At 51.2% G+C, this 14,968-nt stretch overlaps 5 protein-coding genes across 5 annotated transcripts; 2 read left to right on the top strand and 3 right to left on the bottom strand.

Annotated features, from left to right (window-relative positions):
• Positions 1 to 46: 46 nt before the first annotated feature.
• Positions 47 to 2,837, bottom strand: MRS44_015782 (uncharacterized protein; the record flags this gene model as incomplete). Its single annotated transcript, XM_046272869.2, has 3 exons — positions 47 to 689; positions 741 to 854; positions 904 to 2,837. The coding sequence occupies 3 exons, from the start codon at positions 2,835 to 2,837 to the stop codon at positions 47 to 49; spliced, it is 2,691 nt and encodes an 896-aa protein (XP_046130070.2).
• A 692-nt stretch (positions 2,838 to 3,529) lies between these two features.
• On the top strand, positions 3,530 to 5,059 carry MRS44_015781 (uncharacterized protein; the record flags this gene model as incomplete). The annotated part of the gene is made up of 1 exon (XM_046282105.2): positions 3,530 to 5,059. The coding sequence occupies one exon, from the start codon at positions 3,530 to 3,532 to the stop codon at positions 5,057 to 5,059; it is 1,530 nt and encodes a 509-aa protein (XP_046130071.2).
• Positions 5,060 to 5,172: 113 nt separating this feature from the next.
• On the bottom strand, positions 5,173 to 6,405 carry MRS44_015780 (uncharacterized protein; the record flags this gene model as incomplete). Its single annotated transcript, XM_046282106.2, has 1 exon — positions 5,173 to 6,405. One exon carries the CDS (start codon positions 6,403 to 6,405, stop codon positions 5,173 to 5,175), a length of 1,233 nt encoding a protein of 410 aa, XP_046130072.1.
• Positions 6,406 to 8,885: 2,480 nt separating this feature from the next.
• Positions 8,886 to 10,410, top strand: MRS44_015779 (uncharacterized protein; the record flags this gene model as incomplete). The annotated part of the gene is made up of 3 exons (XM_046278712.2): positions 8,886 to 8,947; positions 8,997 to 10,155; positions 10,207 to 10,410. 3 exons carry the CDS (start codon positions 8,886 to 8,888, stop codon positions 10,408 to 10,410), a joined length of 1,425 nt encoding a protein of 474 aa, XP_046130073.2.
• Positions 10,411 to 10,535: 125 nt separating this feature from the next.
• MRS44_015778 (uncharacterized protein) lies at positions 10,536 to 14,607 on the bottom strand (the record flags this gene model as incomplete). Its single annotated transcript, XM_065619350.1, has 7 exons — positions 10,536 to 10,576; positions 10,734 to 11,058; positions 11,118 to 11,204; positions 11,251 to 12,055; positions 12,398 to 12,407; positions 12,461 to 14,203; positions 14,271 to 14,607. The coding sequence occupies 7 exons, from the start codon at positions 14,605 to 14,607 to the stop codon at positions 10,536 to 10,538; spliced, it is 3,348 nt and encodes a 1,115-aa protein (XP_065475422.1).
• Positions 14,608 to 14,968: the final 361 nt, after the last annotated feature.

The raw sequence follows: 14,968 nt of genomic DNA, 5'->3' as shown, positions 1-14,968 counted from the left end.
GTGCCATAGCCGTTTCAACCTTCTTCAGCAAGCATTGCCTTCAAGTCTAGGCCTTGCTGAACGAAACGCTAACAGATTCAGAGCCCAGAGGAACAATCTGCCCTCCACGACCCGCGCTAGCTCCCGTAGCCTTGACCTGCCACTTGTCGCTTCCTGTCGACTCGACCCAGACAGCAGCCTTTGAAGCCTTGGGTGCTCCCTTAGTCTGGGATAAGGTCACCTCAACAGTACCCTTGGCAGCGTTGTAGGTAAATTCATCAATGGATCCAACGTCGACAGTAATCAAGACCTTTAGAGGTCCGATGAAGATTCTCTGACGAACAGCGTTCTTGGGCTTGACTGTGACGTTGTCGCCGCTCTTGGATAGGATACCTCCAAAGGCAACAACACCAAGGTCCTTGTCATCAACAACGTAGGTTCCCGAGTTCAAGGCAGTGCCGATGAAACCACCACCGTAGTCACCAGTGATACCGTCCCACTTGAGGGTGTCAGGCCAAGAATGGAAAGCAGCACTTGGGAAACCGTCTTGGTTGATGTTGGAAATCGGAGCGCTTGATCCAGCGTATCCGACGCGGAGGAGATAGGTATCAGATGGGTCGTCGCGGAAGGCAGAGAGGAGGACTTGGGAGTTGAGGCCAGAGCCGTAGTGGTGGATCTGACGCTCGATTCTCCTGAGCTTGCCTCCGTAGCTGTGACGATGTAAGTGTCATATACCGTGCAGATCGAATGTAATGACTTACATAAAGTCCCAGTATCGTCGAGCGTTCCCGTTCCATCCCCAGTGAGGCACACTAGGCATATATCCCAAAACACTGTTGATAGTCTTGTGCTCCGAATCGGTCATACCAAAGTGGCTAACAAGTCAGTATCAACCTGTCAGTCGTAGAGTTCTCAAGCACATACCGAGTCCAGTAGTAAACTCCTTCCTGGCCAGTTGAATCCCAGGCCATCTCACTACCATACGGAATCTCCTGCGAGTCCCAAAGCTTAGCTCGTGTGTGCATGGCATCTTCCAACGCCTTTGCAAGATCATCTTTGCCTTCGCGCTTCAGGTCAACCAGGACTTCTCCAAAGACTGTCTCGCCCATCAAACCGACATCTCCGTACCAAACATCGCTCTTGGTCATACGGATGATGGTTTTCTGAGCCTGGGTCAAGTACCAGTCCCAGTCCTTGGATACGAGGTCTGGATACGCTCGAGCAACGCGGTACAGAGACCAGTAAGCTGCGGTTACGTGCACGTAGTTGTATGCACGGTCGACAGCAGAGGAAGCCTGCTTGTTCCAGGATGTCCAGGATGTCCAGTCAATATCTTTGCTGTAGCTGTATCCAGGAACTGAGGATGGCTCGTAGAAGAAGAGGGACTTCTTAACGCCATAGTCCTTGTTCTGGATTCCACCCCAGACAACAGTTTGAACAAAATCATCCAACTTGGCGATTTCCTCGGCGTTGGGCTGAACGACTTGCTTCATCAGAGCCGCGACGTAGGCGCCAGTACCGCCCTCATCGCTAAGTCCAGCAACCCAAGCTCGGGCGTCCTGGTCGGCAATAGCACCCTTCTCATAGTCATAAGTCATGACTGAGGGTGATCGCTTGAAGGGATCGGATGAATCGTTGAACCAAGCCTTGGTGGTGAGGAAGCTTCCCATATCACTCAGCGCCTCGGTTGTGGGCTTGGTGACAAAGTAGTGGACAGTCTGAGTCTTTCCATCCTTGTACTTGATTGTCACCCGCACGCGGCCCCAAGTCGAAGAAGCTGGAGTAAGAGTGTATCGACCCTTGCCGTCCTCCTTCACTTGAAGAGCAGCGTTAGGTGAGACAGTGACAGACGACACAGCACTATCGCTCTGAAGCACGAGCTGAGCTGGCAGATCTTGGGCAATGATGAATCCAGGAACGCCGACAGCAACAGGGGTTCCCGTCTTCCGAACAGCCTTGTCAAAGTCGCGGATGGAGTCCGAAACTGTGAATCGGACGCCGACCTTGAGCGACTGGCCAGCCTTGAGGACCTTGGATGAAGGAGGGTTCCAAGGCTCTTGCGACTTCCACTTTGTCTCTGCCCAAGCCTTGGTGAGAACTTGCCACTCATAGAAGCCCTCAAAAGTCTGACTTCCGTAGTAGGTAGGCTCGATGTTAGCCTCGACCAGGTTTCGATATGCCTCCAGTGGCGACGACGTGCCAGTCAAAGGTGTGACCACAAGACCCTTTCCAGTACCCTTCACTGGTGCGACACGGATTTGACCAGCATCCATACCGATGTACGGATCAGAAAGGGAGCAGTGGGCCTGCATCTCTGTGGCCTTTCTGTTGCTGAAGATGCTGTTGAACTCTGCAGGGAATCCAAGACTGCCAATCTCGATGGAATCTTTGCCCGTGTTCTTGATAGTGAACTGAAGACCCAAGTCTCCAGATACGTCGAGCCATTCTCGGACAATGCTTAGTGGGCCAGTAGGCAATGTAGGGCTCATATCTGAAGCGGCGAGGACGCCCTTTCCAGCCGTGGTCTTCTTGACGGGCTGACGTTTCTGTGAAGAGTCTCCGTCGATCCATTCTGTATCCTTCCCCTTGCGGTAGCGAAAGGTAATGTCACCCCAGTGATATTGACCATTCCGAGCGCGAACATCGAGAAGGTCTGAGGGCAAAAAGTCAAAAGAATCACCCGCTGGTGACAGCGAGGTCAAGACTTGGGCATCTCGCGCAATGCGAGCCTTGAAATTGCCAATATCAACGTCGATAAAGCCATTCCCAAGACCCAGGTTGTCAGTCTGCGCAAGCGCAGTGCTTCCAAAGGAGGCAAGCAGCGCGGTGATCTTGCCGAGCTGTAGGAGGGATCTCATGGCGGGCGCTGGTTGTCACTGTCTCAACTATGTCACTACAGAACGTGAGGCATCTTTTATAGGCTTGTAATTGAGTTTACAAAAGTTCCCAACTCTCGCAAGGATCATGTATCTCACGAATATCACTCAGATACGAGAAGCGACCATCATCAACCCATATGCGCGTTACTCCCGTTGATCAATCAGCCCCCATTGGCACGCATATATTCATCACACTCCCAAGTCGCTGTGCACGGCTGGATCAGGAAAACGCGGAGTACCCCTCCGACGAGCAGAGGACGTCGGAGTATCCTTCCGACGAGCAGAGGACGTCGACCTGCCGTATTCATAGACAGGTCAGGTGTTAAGCTCCGCTCCTTTATCAAACTCTGACGATCTTTTTCCGCATTGAAACGCGAGGGCTTGTAAGCGGTTTATAGCCATTGGAGCGTTTTTAAAGGGACTACCCGTTTCGGCGTCAGGTACACAGGGTTGTGCTCGACATCCTGGGCCATGGCGTTTCTCGTATTGGTGGAAACAGGAGATCGCCGGGTAATAAACTCCAAACAAAACTCTCGTATAGTAAACTCCACTGTTTCAGAACGTTGGGTTCGGTATTTAATAATCTGGTAGAGGGCATGTTTACGGGTTTGATCTTGAAGCCGGCCTTCGAGAAACTACAGACTTGCAGAGCAAGTGAAACAGAAACAATCATGCGTCAGACTCTGCCTTTCAGCCTTGCAGCTGCCTTGCTGCCAACACTAGGAGCAGCACAGGCCAAAGATACCATCACCTTTGATTCTCCTGGAAACCCCATTCTCGGCGATGGCTCTCTGTACTCGGCTGATCCGGCACCGTTGGTTGTCAACGATACGGTCTACATTCTGTCGGGCAGGGATGAGGCCGACGAGCGGACAAACGACTTTGTCATGAACCAGTGGCAACTCTTTGAGGCCAAGAACCCCAAGCCCTCTGGCGGCACATGGACTCTTCACAAGGATATCGCCGAGCCACAAGACATCTTCTCTTGGGCTCAACCTGGAGGAGCATACGCGAGTCAGATCGTCCAAGGAAAGGACGGCAAATACTACATCTACGTCTCCATCCGTCAACAAAATGGAGCTTCAGATCCATTCTCGATTGGAGTCGGCGTTGCGGATGACCCCGTGGGACCCTACAAGGACGCTCACCCTTCTGGTCCCATCATTTCCCAGAATGTGCCAACCAAGAATGACATTCACAACATTGACCCAACTGTCCTGGTGGATGACGATGGAAAGGTCTACATCTACTGGGGGTCTTTCAACCAGCTTCGAGGCTACGAGCTCGACTCCGACATGGTTACCATCAAGGGTAGCGAAGTCCGCGTCAACAACCTAGACGGCTACTTTGAGGCGCCTTGGCTTTCGAAGCGAAAGGATATTTATTACCTCTTCTATGCCGCCAACAATGCTGGTCCAAACTCTCCCTGCACTCCTACTTCTTACCACGCCTGCATTGCTTACGGTACCGCCTCCAGCCCTCTCGGTCCTTGGACATTCGGCGGTGTGGTGCTGGGCATCGTCTCCTCGACCACATCTCACCCCGGCTTCTATGAGCTCGGAGGTGAATGGTTCATGGTCTATCACACTGCGGACGCCAAGGACGGCGGCCACTTCCGACGAAGCGTTGCTTTCGACTCACTCGAGTGGGATGACTCTTCATCGCCGCCCCTGCCTCTCAAGGTCAAACAGACCAAGCGACCAGCTGCCGCACCCAAGCCAACCCGCAACATCGCCCCCAAGGCTGAAGTGTCATCCGAGAACGAGACTCCCATTCAGTACTGGATTGCTGCCCTCAACGATGGCCGCATCAAAGAGACTCCTCTTCCTCCTGACTACTGGTCCTCCTACGCAGGAGAGCGATCCCCAGAGACCAATGTCTTGACATACACCTGGGATAAGGCAGTCAAGCTCAACGGTGTCGCCGTATCCTTCTTCGCAGACCAACCCGCCGGATCCAACATCGGCGTCCCACCCCCAGCTTCCTGGTACGTGGAATATGCCACCGGAAGTGGAAGCTGGGCCAAGGTGTCCGCCAAGGGTAGCTATCCCACCGAGCCTTCTTTCGACCCTCCAGAGGTCAGCTTCGACACCATTTCCACCACAAGCTTGAGGCTTACGGTCAAGGCTTCTGGAGGGTCTGGTCAGTTTGGTGGAGTGGGTATTCATGAGTGGTTTGCCTTTGCACCTACCGCGGAGTAAGTGTTGAAGCTGTGTTTCGACTTCTCTGTACATATAAACTTGATGTAAATGAATTTGCAAGACATATTGAGTACATGCAACACTCTCGAGTTGGCCGACCTGCCTGAATCATCTCATTTCCCAGTCAGCCACATGAAAAAACCACCCGCCATCACCATCCGCCTAAAGAATGAGAACTTGATTCCTTCCAAGTTCGCAATGCTGATCCGCCAATGCGACGACTTGAGCGTCTTCTCAGCTCGCGGTACCGAGACACTATCGTATGCAGCGACGGCGCTGTCCAACGAATCCGACGATAACAAAAGTTCAGCCAAGTCACAACCATCTTGCATCGCCGTATTAGCGCCGTTCCCAGCAAATGGGCTCACGGCATGGTTGCTGTCCCCAATAAAGATGACACCTGGCAAGACTCCTTGGTGGTTGAATGGCTGCTTGTCCTTTGCTGGAATGACAAAGGCCGCAGATGGATCTGTCGCGTTCAAAAGACTGGTAAACGGCTCTCCTATCTCCTCGCCAAGTTTTCGCGCCTCTTCGAGCAAGGCACGGCCATCTCCACCAGCAGGTTGCGCTGGCATCTCTTCAGCGTTGCTCAAGGCCCAGACAACAGTTTTATCCTTGATAGGTGCAGCAAAGCAGCTGTTTCCATGTCCTGAAATTAGAATCCCCCATGCTTCACTCAGAGGCTTCGGAATTTCTTCTGGGAAGACAGCCAATCCACCGATTTGAGTTGCTCCAGCATATCGCAGCACATCGTCAGGTCGGATGGAGGCTCGGATCTTGCTGTTGGCGCCGTCGGCAGCAACTAGAATGTCGCATTTGTGCTGCATGGGATTTGAGCCCTCTTTGGAAGAGACGGTGATTTCGATGCCGCTATCACTTGAAGCTGCGCTCAAGCATTGCGCCTCCCAGTTGATGTCAATGCCCAGAGCCTCAGCTTCTTGGATGAGGATTTCACGCAGGTCAGCCCTCGCAATCCGCAATCCGCCAACTGGGAGATCCCCATATGGCTTTGCGGAGATGGAAAGGAGCTCGGACCAATTGTTATCCCACATCTTGAAAGACATGCTCGTGGTTCCTGGAGTTGCAGCCTCGATGACGCGGTCGAGAAGGCCAATCTTTTGCAGCGCCACAAGACCACCATCCTTGTCCATGCCGTTGATAGACAAAGAATATCCTTGTCTTTCCGGGTCGCCATTTCTGCTGTCGCGATCAAAGATGGTGAGCCGGAGTGGCTGTGAGTTGCCCCATTGTTTCTTCAGTGAGATGGCAAAGGCTAGGCCGGCCATGCCAGCCCCAGCAACCACAATGGTTTTGTTTTCAAGGAAGTGTGCCTGAGGAAAAGACATGTTGAGTTAACAAAATACCCGAAATCAGGATAAAGTCATTGAGTCAGACTCCCATTGAGAAGGCGGTCATGGTCGTGTTCTTAAAGTCGAGCCCATCGTTGGCATGGCTGACGATTCTAGCTCGGGACCGGAAGTGGAGACTCGGCACCGAGCCAAGACGGCGATGATACCGGCGCCGATAAGCAACACCGCAAGAACAGGTAAGATCATGAGCCAGCACTCGCAATTTTAGAAAGACGCGTCACCAAAATTAGAGTATATCCTTTCCAGGCAGTTACGCCATGACGTGGATAGCAATTAGATACCTTTAAGGTTCTCCGAAAGTGTGTAGCCAGCCTATCAGTTAACACGGGTTAAGCCATTCAATACAAGAATCGTACATCACGTGAGCATTTCAGGGCTGAAAAGGTGGGTATGGGTCAGGAGTCAGTGCTTCGTCGCTACGTCGCGTCGGCAAGCTTACGTGGATCTTTGCACTCCGCAATATGCTCCTGCAAGCCATTTTTACGATAAACGCGTACTTCGCATATGGGGGTGTTCCGAAGTCCAATGGCTGCGAGCTTGGCTGAGTTCTGGGGAGTGCGGACACGCGTAGGCTGGAAGAATACAATTGCCGCTGACCCGACTGGTGGGAGCTGTGGTTGGCCTACCCTACACCTTCAAACGACAGCACCATTGTTTGACAATTAAGTCCGATTGAACATGCTGGAGATGACGCAAGGCCGATGATTAATATAAAAATGCGGATTGTGTCGTTATTAAAGTATAATTGTGCTGTTTCAAGGAGTCTGTGCTGTGCAATTGTTTTGCGATGTGTTTGACCACAAACCCAGCAGTGGGTCCGAGCAACTCTTTGATAAACACAACACCAAAAAAAAGATCAAACCTGTCATCGCGGAACTGCCTCGGATCCGATTATTATTAGAAAGTTAAGAGCCCAAGGAAAAAGAAATACTGTGCCATGAGCTTGTGGGTACAAAAATGCAAAAATGTTCAAAAAGGAAGCCTGTGAAGGCTGATGAGATGGGGTGAACCGGGATCGAACCGGTGACCTTCAGATATTATGATTGAAGTTGAGCTTCAGTCTGACGCGCTCCCAACTACGCCACCGCCCCATTGGTTGTTGAGTTCCAGAGCTTGCGAATTACGGCTCAACCGTGCCACTAGGGGGAGGCGTTGAGAGCGGCAAGATCCCGAGATGAAAGAGAAAATTTGTTGTGGTTTGTTCTTCATGATGGTGCAAAGGGTCAGGAGGCGTGAGGTCAGGCTGAACGGGAGCTGGTGGAATGTCCATAGAATGATTTTGGTTGCACAGTTAGTAAGCAATCGGGCGAATGGTTTAGGGGTATAATGCTCGCTTCGCATCTCTGAACCAACTGGTTCTGAAGACGATCTGCGAGAGGTCCGGGGTTCGATTCCCCGTTCGTCCAGCACAAGCCTTCGGGTGTTTCCTTTTTGGCGCTCTTCCCTCTTGTTTTTTTTTTCCTTGTCTTCTACATCACTCTCAGCTTCTCTTCGACTATTCTTCCTACTCGGTCGTATTGTAGTTTCAATACACCGCTCCTCCGCTCACTTTGTCTTTTTCTTACACACTTTTGGCTTCCATTCTCTTAAACCTCGCTATCGACATTGTTACCTGGCGCCCGTACCTACGCATCGTAAAGAATATGGACACAATCAGTGCATGTTGGGTCCTTCCTCAGGTCCTGTGTATTCTATATCTTGCACTCGTTCCAGTTATTGGATAGACACTTGCCAAAACTGGGACCATAAACTTGGCGTCAGGAGGCCATGATGAGGTCAATAATAGTTGTTCTCTCCTGTAATCCCGTGCCAGCATCTCGTGGCTCGACAGGCCAAGCTGCACGAACCGATCTCACGAATCATAAAATTGGATAAGATTTTTCAGTCTGTAACCAAAAGCTAGGCACAGCCCATGTGTTGACTGTTGGCGAGCATGAAGGCTGTCTTAACGTCGGAATAAGATCCTACCGGCGGGCCCTGTTGGTGCAGTTCAGCTTGGTGTTCTAAAATCCGATAGTAACATTGCGTGCCTATATCGGTATAACTTCCGAGGAGAATGGGTATCAACCGACTCGGGATACACCCCCCTCTCGTCAACGAGCCCTGATTTTAAACTCCCAATACGGCAGCCTACATATCAAAACCACGTGCCTTATCAGAAACTTTGAGTGGGTGGTATCAAGACAAAGCAAACTTTCGCCTCTCACCGAGCCCTAATCATGCAGCAAGGAGGTGTGGAACACTTTGCGAGGCTCCATATGCTCCATCCAGACCTTATCAAGGGTCCGGAAATGGAAAGACGAAGCGCTAGCGGGACCTCGCGAAGGTGTGTTTCCACATTAAATATTTGATCACACATGATTAAAGAGATTGCAAGTGAGATTGTCTGGTGAAATAGTCGTCGTGGAAGAAACATTGTTGCCTTGGTGCAAGTTTCTGGCAGTATCGTGTTCGCGATGAAGGTGCCTTTGTATGCCATTGCTGGTGTAGCGACATCATGTGTTGCCTTTCTCTTTGGGTATGTTTTTCTGTTGAATACGCGAGTTTCACAGTATCTGACGTGATAGAATGGACACTGGGAGTATCGGTCCCATCACGACCATGTCCTCATTCAAAGAAACCTTTGGTGACTTTTCAGCAACCGTCCACGGAGTCATTGTTTCGACCATCCTTATCCCTGGAGCCTTGACAGCTTTAATAGCTGGCACTCTGGCCCATCGTTTCGGCCATGTGAAGCTCATTGCGATTGGCTCCATCATCTTTGGCATTGGTGCGGCCCTCGAATGCGGCGCTCCCTATCTCGGCGTCTTCATCCTTGGAAGACTCATCAAAGGAATTGGCGAGGGACTCTTCCTCAGCAATGTCTACGTTCAAGTTTCCGAAATGTCACCTTCGAGTGTGAGGGGCATCATGACGGCGCTGCCACAGTTTCTCATCACTTCTGGGATTGTGACCGGTTACTTTACCTGTTACGGAACTTCACGGCTCGGCAACACGTCGCTGACGTGGCGACTGCCCCCTGCCATCGTTGCATTCCTCGGATTTTTTCTGTCAATCATCTACTTTGTCGTGCCCCCGTCTCCCCGCTGGCTCTTGTCCAAAGGAAGGGTGGAAGAAGCCCAGGCGGTCTGTCGACGACTCGGCATCGATGAAGTTGAAGAAAAGGAGCTCTTGGGACAAGCTGAATCGTTTGGTGAATCGGAAGCTACAATGACGCTCTGGGAGAGTCTGCAACAGACTTTCAGGGAGTTTAGAACCGCGTTTTCTGCACCGTACTGGAAAAGGACTGCATTCGCTTGCTTCATCATGGGCATACAGCAGTTCTCTGGCATTGACGGTGTCTTGTACTATGCCCCGATTCTCTTCACGCAGGCGGGTTTGAGTGGCGAGAAGGCATCGTTCCTGGCATCCGGAGTGTCGGCCATTGTGATTCTCGTGGCCACGATTCCTGCAACGATTTTTGCGGATAAATGGGGTCGACGCACCTCAGGCATTGTTGGTGGCGTCTTGATTACGTCTCTGATGCTGATAATGGGATCTGTCTACGCTGCAGGACAGGTCCATCCGACATGGGGAAGTGGAAGATGGGTCGTCATTGTCTGCATCTACCTGTTTGCCATCTCGTTTAGCTTCACCTGGGCTATCGGGTTCCGAACATGGGTGGTGGAGAGCATGCCCCGGAAAACTAGGAGTAGTGCATCGAGTCTTGCACAGAGTTCAAATTGGGTAAGTGACCTGAACCTGACATTATAATCCAGCCTGCTAACGTGCTAATAGCTTGCCAATTACATCGTGGCGCTCATCACCCCGGTGCTCATCTCCAAGTCGACATTTGGCGCTTATTACCTCTTTGCCTTTTGCAGCATGTTCTGCACCATCATGGTGTTTTTGTTTATGGGAGAGACGAAGGGTTATAGTCTGGAGGAGATTGAGAAGAGGCATGGCCAGAACCGGTCCAAGAGCATCCCCTGGAACCTCTAGAGCGTTCTTATTACTGGTTAGATGTTGGAGATCCGGGATAGTGCATCCGTTATGTTACTTTTGTGGTGAATTAATTTGCACAATGGACTGAATTACGCCACAATACAACACGAAGTACCTGCTCTCTAAAAAGCGGCCAGAAGTTTGACTTTGATGCCGATATGCCCTATTCCACCGTTCCAGTTCTTAGATTCCCTTATTCTCGACTGGCCAAAGTGAAATTGGCATTGACCATTCCAGAACTCCAATCGCAGCATAGACCTCGACAAACCACCAACCAGTCCAAATAAACCAGCAGAAAACCCAGACATATCCCAACGTACGCACAAGCAGTTGTGGGACACCATCGAAAACTGATCTCTCACTGTCCGTTCTCGTGATAAGGTATTCAGACCATCTCGTGCCCTGACATAGCTGAATAACGGCGTATTCGACCATGGTGCCGAATGGTTGAATTATAAAGAATAATCCCATGTTGAGAGCGAGGGTCATTGGTTCAACATAGCCCTCACATATGACGGAGAGGCTGAGGAAATGGAAGAAGCCACTGATGAAAAAGGCAGTGATGAGGTGAATAAAGTAGGCATGTGGTGACCTAGGTGGAATGCAGAGGTGCTTGACGATCACACGGCTGATGCCGAGGGCGGGCTTGAAGATGTTAGAATCGGTGGAATATGGAAGATGGACTGCGTAGTTAATGGGCTTACCTGGCGGATATAGCCGTGCCAATACTTCCCCCAGACATTGCCAACTGTGTAGCAGTCCGCGATGTTTCCGAAAAGTGGCGGCCAGTCCTTGAATATTTAGCACAATGAGAGGAAATAGACACATTAGACTCACCTCTGGTTGGCCTCCAGCCACGCCAACGGCCATCATTGCCGCGACCTCATACTGCAGGGTCATGGTCGTATATAGCGAGAGACCCAGGAGGAGCTCGACGAACACAATTTGTTTGAGGTCGTCCATTTCCCATGACCAGGAATGTGGAATGGCGGCGCTCTGGGCAGTGTGAATGACCGCATCCAAGACCACGTATGACAGGATCGCTCTTGGCATTCTGGCTAAAACAAATTTTCGCTTGTCGAGCTTCTGCGCCTTCATGGTAGATCGCGCATCGTTGACCTTGCGATGGCCGAAATTCCAGCCGACGCCTCGAGAAGAAGTAACCAGCTTCGTAGCCCATTGAACCTTGTCCCACGTCCACTCCTTCGGGTGTCCGTTATTTACCTCACCCTGCTGATCAACAAGCCAAAAGTCCCGCTCCGGCACATGTAAGAGCAACCTCTCGACAGCCGGAAGGACAAGCAACCACGATCCCGCCATGCCGTAGCGCATCGCGCGCGTTGCGCCGGTGTTCGGCGGCCATGGAGAAATGGTACACGCGACATCATTTAGGACGATGAGAGTCACGAAAACGACGCCGCGGCCATGAAATGGGGGACAACAAAATGCTACAAGCACTAAAATAGGAAGAGTAAAATGCGGGAGTTGGGGGAGGATTGATAAGAGGTTGCCAGGCGACAACCAAGATACGTAGTCCATCTTGACGATTCTGACGATAAGAATGTCATTATTGAGAAAGTACTGGTAAAGGGGGAATCGAAAGAGGACGCCAAATATGAGCTTCAGAATGTGGTCAGACCACCTGTGTTAGATTGCATTTCTAGTTGGCCAAAGCATCCCAGAGGCGCTGTTGTGGGCTGACATTGGGGCGTGTGCTCAGCGCCATGTTCAGCCAGCGACGATGGTCCAGGTGATCAGAATATTGAGGATGGGGAAATCAGGAATTGGGATAGCTGAGTCTTGGCGGCTTGGCACATCGGTGGGCTGTTGGTTTCGAGTTGAATTGAGTAGATGTCGTATCCTGCATTCCTTTCATATCCATATCTAGTGGGAACGGAAGGACCGGAACGAGATGGACAATGCGGTCCTGGATTGATGAATGCGAACTCCGGATTTCCGAGTTTGGTATCCTAGACTAACTGACTGCGATTCACCTATACAAGTGTAATGCGTGTGCCTTCACCGGACCATTCGCTGATCCATTTACCAATTTCTCCCGCTCGGAAAACTCCAATACGTCTGAACCTGGTCCCTGAATCATGCTCCAGCATGAGATACACGTTGGTACCCCCTCCGTATCCTTGGTAGGCTCCGCATAGTGGTACGCACACGCCTTCCATCTTGTCCGACTCTGCAAACTTTCGCACCAGATCCGTTGTGTCGAGGCGAAGGTCTTGGGCTTTCTTCTCCTGTTCGAAATAGCACTGCGTCCTTGCTGCATCTGTGTACACAGCAAACTTGCTCGACTCTGTTATCCATCGGTAATAATACAGCATGCACTTAATGTCGAGCTCGGCTGAGCGGAGGAGCCCCGTAGGATCACCTCCCGGAGGCTCCGTTACGATCCGTTCGTCGAGGAGCTTTATAAGGTGCTCGGGGAGGCGGCTGTACTTCTCGTGCAACATAGAAAGTCTCTTATGTCCCCCGACGACCGAAGCCCAGCTCCAAGTCGGAGCATACGACTCACTACGCTGAACCTCGGCACCATCGCTTGCGTTCGTCGTCCACGTAAGATCGACATGGATCATTCTCTTCCACAGACCGGCCAAGTACTTGTCGTTGTTGGCCTCTTGGAACGTCTTGGCAATGCCAGACATGGCGATGAGCCTATCTGACTCCTTTGTGAGAGCGCAGTTTGCGTAGAGGGAGACGACGTCACCCCACTGAGAGTGGAAATAGGATCCCATGTCTTCCGTGAATCGGGGGGTGCGTAGCCTCTCTGAAAGTTCTGCTCTCTTGGCAAGTTCTAGCCTCGCTTTCTTGTAAACTGTCGGGACAGTCTCACGTGAACCTGTCGCCTGGGCGACGACGAGGAGCTCCCCGGTTGGATCCACTTCGCAGCACTTGCTCTCTAGACACTCCCAGTAGATCTGATTCTCCGTGAAGTGAAGAACGCGAGGGGCCAAGAATCGCTCCTGTACAACCCAGCCACGCGTGCTCAGAGCAGCACCCTCGATCTCATCAGCCCAGAGGGAGTCGTTCCAGAAAATCCATGGTGCGTCAATGACTTTCCCACTGCGCTCTAGCAGATTACTGCTCGCCTTGAAGGGGAACAGGAGCCTCGGTTGAAGTCTTCTCTTGACAAAGAGCCTGCTTCTGCCGGGATCGGATGACGCAGCAACGGCCGAGATGTTGCACAACGAATGGCGGTACACATTGACCATTGCCTTGGCCTCTCGCTGCCATTCGATAAGAGAGTCTTGGAAAATACATAGGGAGTCGATCCATATGTATCTATAACCCAGAAGATGGACGAGCAGGGCTGCGTCACGGAAAGTCGGCGACAAATCGTCGATGGGTATGCCGTTCCGGAACTGATACTCCGTGGTCTGCAAGAGCTGTGGGATCAGTTTTGGGTCGCCCCAGCGATGGGAAAGGGTCCAGTAGGTGGGATAAACTCCCCGTTGTCGAGGCGGCTCTCCGTTGTCGCCGTCATGCTGGGCCTTGGCTTCGTCCCTATTTCGAAGATGGACGAAACCAACCCCAGCCTGATCGACGTCAATAACCCTGGTGGGGAAATAGGTTCCTTCAAGCGGGAGGCAATATTTGTGGTTCATGGCGCAGGAAGAAATCCAGTCCTTTATCTTCTGCAGAGACTGGCCGGACCCAATATTGTCATCAAGAAAAGACCAAGGTTGATCATCAAGTTTCGTCCAAGCGGGCGGAGCCGGGGATCCTGGGCGGCCAGAAGCAGAACGTGACGGGAATCCCCTTTTCTCATTCATGGAAACTAGGCGGATAAAATTGTGAGTGCGTATTCAAGCCTGCTAAGGAGTCCAGAAATGGCAGAAACACACCTTCGAGTTCAATATCGGCAGCCCAGGGGCACACGACATGGAATCTGACAGTTGGCTTATAAATTCGACAGTATATCTGAAAGCCATCCAGAATTGCAGATTGCCCAGTAGCCCCATCTTTAGTCTCAGGCGGAAGTAGCAGTTTGTTCCACAACCAAGTGCAGATGAAGCATCCGTCGTCTTTGCTCGCCACAAAGTCACGATAAGTCTTGTGATGATAATTGTCGAAAGGAAAGTTGCCAATTTCGCCAAAGTACTCTTTCCATTCCTGGATCTTGGTTTCGCCGTTCAAGGCGGCGATGCATGTATCGCACAATTTACCTTCAGCAAGGTCCATGGGGAAATACCGATCCGCGGATATGAATTATAGTACTCCGTATGGTTGGCCTGATTAATTGGTATAATGGAGTCCTGACAGCTAGTACCTAAATAGCGATAAGAAGAGAATGCTGTTTTTGTAACCCTGACATTTCTTGCTAAGGACTTTTAGGCATCTACGCAACTTGCTGCCCAACTATTCCAATGCCGGGGTGACTAATGTAGCACCAAACGGAATTCAACAAATGCGATAACCCATAATCACACACTAGACAAGCCATGCTGGCTCACCTGAAACAAAATACATTGTCATTATGACCCTTCGTAGCGCATGGGAGCACTCCTATTATAGCCTATATGAGCCAGTTTAATCTATCAGA

This window comes from Fusarium solani (assembly GCF_023522795.1).
Source record: "Fusarium solani strain SB1 chromosome Unknown bctg00000011, whole genome shotgun sequence".
Classification (NCBI taxonomy): domain Eukaryota; kingdom Fungi; phylum Ascomycota; class Sordariomycetes; order Hypocreales; family Nectriaceae; genus Fusarium; species Fusarium solani.
This window is presented reverse-complemented; position numbering and strand designations above follow the sequence as displayed.